Below are 8074 nucleotides of genomic sequence, written 5' to 3'. Positions count from 1 at the left end.
TATCTGTAAGAGTAGCAAGTCTCTGAATGGTGCTCAATGGGTTAACCAGACCATGGCATAGCAGATGGCCTAGTTCTGCTGGATGGGAGCAGTAGGTATTGTCCTGTGACAGCTGATGCAAAGCAAACTCCTGAGGGAAGCAGTGTACATCACTGACAATTCAGCAGGGAGCACCAATAAGGACCGAGGCTAAAATCCTACCAGAGCCAATCAATAGGTACAGTAACGCTCCCAGACCAATGAGGAGCAGCCAATTGGGGTCTGGCTTACATCTGAACATCACAGACCCTCTTACAGCTGGGGATTGTCAAGGGGAAGGGAGTAGGAGGATTCAGAGGCAAGGAAACCGAAAAGGAGTCCAAGCAAGAGACGTCCTAGCAGGCCAGTGACCCTAAAGGGAAGCTCGGAGACTGACAAGGTGTCCGATGGGATTGCTGTCATCATGGCTGCTCTATACCAGAGCACCGACTCTTCCTCCCCGAATAAATTTCTGGCCCTTAAAGACGTCAGAGAAGTGAAGGAAGAGACCACCTTGGACGAGAAGCTCTTCTTGTTGGCCTGCGAGAAAGGTACAGGTACACGATATCACGGCGTGGATAGTGTAGTAGAGGGGTGGCCAGCTACAGTCCTCAAGGGCCACCAACTGGTCAGGTTTTAAGGATATCCCTGCTTCAGCACAGGTGGCTCAGGCAGAATGACTGGGATATCCATAAAACCTGACCTGTTGGTGGCTCTTGAGGACTGGAGTTGGCCTCCCCTGGTATACTCTAATGCACTATAAAAAAAAAACCTGGATATGTCTTTAATAAGCATACAGCATCCTGTAGCTACATACTGGATGGGAATTGCCGGAGCGATGCTTGGCTGACCCCTTTGGCAGCTAAGTGTTAATATCTGTTATGGTTTTTCATTTATCCATCACATGCATGTATGGGTTGCAATGTATTGCTGTCTCTTTGAGCAGAGAAAGTCTTTAATATGCATACTTCATTGCTTTTGAGTCTAAATATAATAAAATGACGCTCCATACTGTATAATTAACCCTATTTTTTTCAATATATTATTGTAAATAAGTACTTTGCTGATGTAGAACTGTGTATACATACATCATGCAGATAAATAATATTAGGAGACAGGATTGCATCTTTATATGCAGAAAATATAGCATTGCTGTTGCTGTCTGGCTACAGATCATCAGGGACAGCTGAACCAGTCCTGGTTTGTGTCACAATAGGCTCTCCGTTGAGGACCAGTTTGGAAGATGAGCTCTATACTGAGGTAGAGCGGTGTTCTGGTAATAACCCAAAAAGTGCTCTCCAATAGGATGAGCAGGCTTTGTAGCAAACTCAGTACACATGCGCATAGCAGAGTCCTATGGACGGGATGTGGTAATCCACCTTTACCTATCTCATGCAGAATTGCCAGCTAGCAAGATTTATGCTATTGCCGACATGCCAGATTTTACCGACGCACAATAAAGGCAACTCCTGCTGGTGCTCAGTTAAAAAAAATGGGTCCCCACATCTCTCACTGATGGAAGTTTGGTAAAATGGAGACACTTAACCTTTTCAGTGCTGGGGGTCAGGCGGTACCAGAGAGCCCCTGGGACTTCCACTAAATTGTGAGATTTGGCTCCTGGAGCGATCAAGTGAAGCGGTGGGTGCCTGAATACAGACAACTGAAGCGGAAGGAGCTCCACTTCCATCTCAATGGGGCGGTCAGCCCGGTCACCCCCTAGAAAAATGTGCCCACGACATCCCGGATACGTCATACGGGCATTGGACAGTTAAAGAGACACGACTTTCTCCGGGCGAGATTCCCACAGATCGGTCGCCGGGTAACCCACCTGATCTGGCGCTGACAGCAATTTACTTGAATGGCAGTTAATGTCGGATTGTGTGCGTTACCCCTTAACGGACCTTCATGAATCCCCCTCCCCCCCTTAGTGTCAGGTAAGTGGCAAAACAGATACTTCTGGACCTTAATGCGCACCCATATAAACTGCTTCGGAACAGTATATCTTTAGTTTGTACCTTTATGCCTTCTCCGTCAGATTTAAGTTTGACCCCTTTTTGCTTTTCAATGCATTGCAGGTCCACTGTCTGTGACTGGGTTAAGAAAGCTTAGATCAGGGGTGGCCAACGCCAGTCCTCCAGGGCCACCAACAGGTCAGATTTTCAGGATATCCCTGCTTCAGCACAGGTGGCTTAATCAGTGGCTCAGTCATTATAGGTCTACGCAAAAGAGACAATGAAAGTACTGTACAAAGGTAGAGATAAGCGAAACACCAGGATAGATTTGTTTTAGATGAGAAGACAATGGATGATATGAAGGAGAGAGGTGGAGTAATATAAGCAGGGGGTAATGATCTTCTCTGACACCATAAAGGCCATTAGTTATTTTGGATAGGGCTGTTTCAGTGGAGTGAGCAGTGCAGAAACCAGATTGTAGAGAAAATAGGAGTTTGAGCAAAAGAGAGCATTTAAGGAGTCTAGAGGTAGAGATGGGTGAATTTTTTTTACGGTGGATTTGGATCAGCCTCGGACCAGCCGGTTCCTTTTGATCTGCAGATCACTCACAAAAGGGAAAATACACAATTTCGTTTTTTTTTTTTTTCAGACAGAGAGCAATCCGTTTCCGGATGCGTTTTTAACAATTCAAACATGTAACACTTGACATTTAGACATACAATGTTACATTTTTGTTTCGTCTGACCACAAAACCTTTACCCACATGTCGCCATCTATATGCTATTTCGCAAACAAAAATTGAACTTTTTGGTCCAAATTCCAAGCGTTACGTCTGGCGCAAGCTCAACACTGCACATCACCCAGTTAACATCATCCCAACTGTTAAGCATGATGGTGGCAACATGATGTTATGGGGATGCTGCTCTTCAGCAGGGACTGGGAAGCTTGTCAGAATAGAGGGGATAATGGATGGGGCAAAGTACAGGTGAATCCCTGAGGAAAATATGTTTGAGTTCATCCAAGACTCTGACACTGGGGAGGAAATTCACATTTCAGCAGGACAATGACCTGAAGCACAAAGCCACACCGGAGTGGTGGAACAAGAAGACAATTAATGTTCTTGAGTGGCCCAGACTAATGCCCTGACTTGAATCCAATCGTACATTTATGACGAGACTTGACGATTGACGTCCATCGACAGTCCCCAACAAACGTATCAGAACTGGATCCATTTTTCCGTGAAAAATGGGCAAAAATGTCACCATCCTACTGTGGAAAACTTGTAGAGACCGATCCAAAAAGACCCATAGCAGTAATAGCTGCAAAATGGGCTTCTACCAAGTACTGACTTAAGGGGTTCAATACCCATGGAACCAGTATTTTTCACTCTCTTTTTTTTCTCCCTTTGACATTTAACCCCCAGTGTTCAGTGTTTGACCTCTACAGCTTTGTAGCTTTGAATAAAAATAGTTAGTTTGAAAAAAATGTCAAGTCGACAAATTGCGAGATTATTGGTAGGCGATGAATACTTCTGAAAACCACTGTATCTCTAAAGTCTGAAAAGGGTAATCCTTAAATATTAACACACCAATGGTAAAATGAATAGGAGTTGTATATTTTTTTTTGCAGGTGATTACTACATGGTAAAGAAGCTCTTGGAAGAGAACAGCTCTGAAGAAATGAACATTAACTCTGTAGACGTCTTGGGGAGAAATGCTATTACGATAGCCATTGAAAATGAAAACCTGGATATACTTCAGGTTCTTTTAGACTACGGCTGCCAGGTAAACACATGTTGTATATCGGGGGTGCTCAACTCCAGTCTTCAAGCTCCCCCCCCCAACAGGTCAGGTTTTCAAGATATCCCTGTAAGGGTTCCAGTCCAGTCTTTGGCTGGAACCTGCCCTGACCTGGCTGCTGTGAACATCTTGGTCGCTGGCAAGCCTCCCCCTGAACGTTGTTATTGGCTGCACCTGTTCAAGGGCTTAAATAGCAGCCAGTGACTGAAACCCTATAAGATGATCAGATGGCAAAAAGCAGATACAATCAGTTTGTAGGGCAATATTTTGAGCTATATAGAAAACAAATTCTACAAACTGATGTTGCTGAGTGAGTTCGCATGCATGGATCCCTCTTATAAATAATTATATATATATATATATATATATATATATATATTTACACCACTAAAGTTTCTTCCCTTGAAAGCACCTCAATACATGGGAGAAACGCAGAAAGGCGTAGCAGCTTAATTTGTGAGCAAAGACACAGAGAAACAAGATATTACTCATATAGTCACGTGAAGTCATTTCTTCTGGTATCTTCCATCTGAGAATTGTTATAGTACTGTAGATGCTGCACTTCTTATCACCGTGATTATTGTATTTTTCTAGTCCACAGACGCCCTTTTGGTGGCCATTGACTCAGAAGTGGTGGGAGCTGTGGACATCTTGTTGAATCACCAACCAAAATGGTCCACAAGGCCAACCATTGTAGTGAGTATTGCATCTCACTGGTTTACTATGTGCTTCAGGTCCAATAAAACCGGTTCATATTTCTTGGCAGGATGAGTTTCATACTGAACCCTCATGGAGTGTATAGTACCTTGAGAAAGCGCTCTGTGAAGCGTGAAACGTTGGTAGGGCTCTCCATTGCCCTGTTTTTCCATGACCAATAAATAATCTTTTTATGGGATACGCACCCTCCTTTCTACTTTTTTGATACCTACAGTAGTGCTCTTCCAGTTTTTCTCCTTCTCTACTGGAGTGTATAGTAGAACAACAAATCGTTGGGTAGGACTTATTTTTATTTCCAAATCACTATGTACACAATGCCACTGTAACTTGGCATTGCACATAAGTGAGAAACAACCCTCCTTTATTGATCGGTGGCTTTATAAAGGCTTAAAATATTGTACTGGTCTTTCAAAAATGCTATAACACAATTTTCTGTTTTTTGTGTTTTTGTTTTGTTTTCATGCATCAATTACCAAATAAAACCCAGTAAACATAGTTACTTAGTCACATAATTACTTTGTAGATGAGGTTGAAAAAAAGACATACGTCCATCAAGTTCAACCTACTGTAAGCGAAATTTAGACGACAGATACTTTATCGTATATCCGTACTCACAGTGTATTGATCCAGAGGAAGGCTATTAATAAAAACCCAGTGAAATATCATCCAATGCTGTCTCATAAAGTAAATTCCTTCCTGACTCCAAATATTGGCAATCAGATTGCTGCCTGGATCAACATCCTTGTCATGTTTACTTATTTGGTATATCCCTGTATATCTTTCCTTTCTAGAAAGATGGCCAAACATTTTTTTGAACATATCTATTGTATCTGCCATCACAGTCTGCATGGTTAGTTTACTCTGGTAAAAGTGGGACTGCACCTTTAACCTGCTAATCTACAGATGGAGCAAGACTTGCTGTCCCCAGCAACACGTCCCGTTGCTTTTTCGGATGCCGTGCTAGGGACAGTGTCTGCCGCAATTGCGCTGCGCAGGGATCATGCTTTCGGATTGGCCCTCACCGCGTTAATTCTTCTGGGCTTTGATCGTCACGGAACCGCGAGCGGCCTCGGCAAGACAAACATTGCGTCTCGCCACAACTGTATGGCCTGAATATTCCATCTGTTACTTTAAATAAAATGTCTTTACTGCGTGTGAACATATCATTAGACAGGTGTGGACAAATATTCGCAATATTAACCCTTCAATGCTGAAAATAAACACCAATTACATCATGTATGGCACTTACACATGGCAAATTCAGATTGCATGATTGTCGCACTAACATACCGTCTATAATTAAAAATCAACAGAGTATATCTTGGCCACCAAACAGCCAAACTCATTCAAAAAATCTATATCTTTAACTTCCTTTTCTAAATCGAGTATATGTAATAGGATTTACTTGAAAATCTCTCAGCTCCATTTCCTCTCCGTTTTGGGGGGGGTGGAGGAGAAGAATAAATAAAAAGTGCGCGTGCGGGGGGAGCTCAGCTGTCACTTTCAACGTGTACCAGAGGTGGGGATAATTCTGTGTGACATGGGGATTGTCTCCTAAACCAGGGGGGCTCAACACCAGCTCTCACCCCCCCATCCCCCCCAACAGGTCAGGTTTTCAGGATATCCCACCATCAGCACTGGTGGCTCAGTCAAAGTTTGAGCTTCTGATTGAGCCAGCTGTGCTGAAGCAGGGACTGATTGAACCACCTGTGCTGAAGCTGGGATTTCCAGAAAACCTGACCTGTTGGAGGGGTGGGGCTTGAGGACTGCAGTTGAGCTCCCCTGTCCCACACGTTACTTGGTTGTGACCTTAATATGTATATTTCAGAAACTCATGGAGCGCATACAGAACCCCGAGTACTCGACCACCATGGACGTGGCGCCGGTTATTTTAGCCGCTCACCGTAACAACTACGAGATTCTTACCATGCTGCTCAAACAGGACGTGTCCCTCCCGAAGCCGCATGCTGTGGGCTGTGAGTGTACGCTCTGCACCGCCAAGAACAAGAAGGACAGTCTGAGGCACTCCAGGTTAGGACGGTCACAGCCCACACCATATCATGTAATAAAGTCAAAGAATGCCATGCTACATCCTCCCTGAGAGAAAACAATTCCACATCTCCGGTGACACGAGCGAAAAAGGAAGCGCTGAACTGGTGACACCGCTGGTCGTAGCGCTCTAGGTTGGATGCGATGTATCTGCTGTCTTCTTATTACAGGTTTCGTCTTGATATATACCGCTGCTTGGCCAGTCCAGCCCTCATCATGTTGACAGAAGAGGATCCGATTTTACGAGCTTTTGAACTTAGTGCCGATTTGAAGGAGCTCAGCCTGGTAGAGGTGGAATTCAGGTGAGGTGATTAGTGATTGCATAAAAAACACTCCAGCTTAAGCGGCCTCTCATCCTCTGGTAGGTCCCAGGCCACTCCCCCTCTGGTAGGTCCCAGGCCTCTGGTCCCTCCGTCCTGGATCCCCCCCCCCCCTGAGGTATAGTGCTATCTCCGTCCTGAATCCCCCGCCACCTCCCCCCACCGCGGTATATAGTGCTATCTCTGTCCTGGATCCCCCCCTCCCCCCCCCCCGAGGTAATGTGCTATTTCCATCATTGCTCTCTCCCTCCCACCCCTTGAAGTATAGAGCAACCTATGCTGAAGCTGGGCTATCCTGAAAACCTGACCTGTTGGGAGGTCTTGGGGATTGGAGTTGAGTACCACTGCTTCTGACCATTGTGTATCGCTCAGGAGTAGCCTATAACGACTGATAGGGCAAAAGCTTGACCCCTTGGGGCCAACCAAAGGTCCCTGGTTAGCCACCACTAGATGTGATGCATGTATTTGTATCTTCTAGGAATGATTACGAAGAGCTTGCTCAGAAGTGTAAGACCTTTGCTAAAGACTTGCTGGCCCAGGCTAGGAACTCCCGGGAGCTGGAGGTCATCCTGAACCATCAGTCCAGCGATGAACCTGTCGACAAGAGAGGGCTGCTGGAGGAGCGCATGAACCTGAGCCGGCTAAAGCTGGCCATCAAGTACAACCAGAAGGAGGTGGGCATCCTTTAACATAAAGCAGTGATGTGTGTGTGTGTGTGTAATGTACAAGATGTAATGAATGGACCTCGTGTTTATAACAAGAAGATCCTCCGCAGATACGTGGCTTTTGCTGATGACATTACGTTGCAATGCTGTGATGCCACCTCCAGTTCTCATACAAGATAGTGACCAGGAGGGTTATATGCCTCACGGCCACAAATCTGCACCATATGTATCAAAGACCCCATTGAAATTAATAGGATTGTTTTTCTTTTTTAATACATCTGGCTGACCCTCCCATCTGTACCTGTTTGGCCAGTACAGAACCGTTTTGTCGGACGGTGTAGTGGCCCGTAGCAGTGTACCTGCTTTTACCGGTTTCCCTCTGATGCATACACACTCCTCGCTACGACCGAGCGTCAATGTGAATCTTTGGCGATGCTTTAGGCCGAGTCCATGCTGCCTGCTGGCTTGCTGAGGCGCAGGGAAAGCGGGTGGTTTCCCTGGCCTTGTGGTTGCTTACCGCACGCACCGAAAGCGGGCCTTCAGGTGGCAGGCAG

The 8074-nt window shown here is 45.3% G+C and overlaps 1 protein-coding gene across 1 annotated transcript in view; it reads left to right on the top strand.

The window, feature by feature from the left end:
- The first annotated feature begins 277 nt into the window (after positions 1–277).
- The window catches only part of TRPC1 (transient receptor potential cation channel subfamily C member 1), a 48490-nt gene continuing 40693 nt past the window's right edge, over positions 278–8074 (top strand). The window contains exons 1-6 of the mRNA XM_075570097.1: positions 278–569; positions 3600–3754; positions 4364–4465; positions 6315–6517; positions 6706–6837; positions 7334–7529. Of these exons, the coding sequence (XP_075426212.1) occupies positions 443–569; positions 3600–3754; positions 4364–4465; positions 6315–6517; positions 6706–6837; positions 7334–7529 (915 nt within the window). The 5' untranslated portion in view covers positions 278–442. The remainder of the gene's footprint in view (positions 570–3599; positions 3755–4363; positions 4466–6314; positions 6518–6705; positions 6838–7333; positions 7530–8074) is intronic.

This window comes from Ascaphus truei, chromosome 14 (genome assembly GCF_040206685.1).
Source record: "Ascaphus truei isolate aAscTru1 chromosome 14, aAscTru1.hap1, whole genome shotgun sequence".
NCBI lineage: Eukaryota > Metazoa > Chordata > Amphibia > Anura > Ascaphidae > Ascaphus > Ascaphus truei.
The sequence above is the reverse complement of the archived record's forward strand: the minus strand, read 5'-3'. Positions and strand labels throughout refer to the sequence as shown.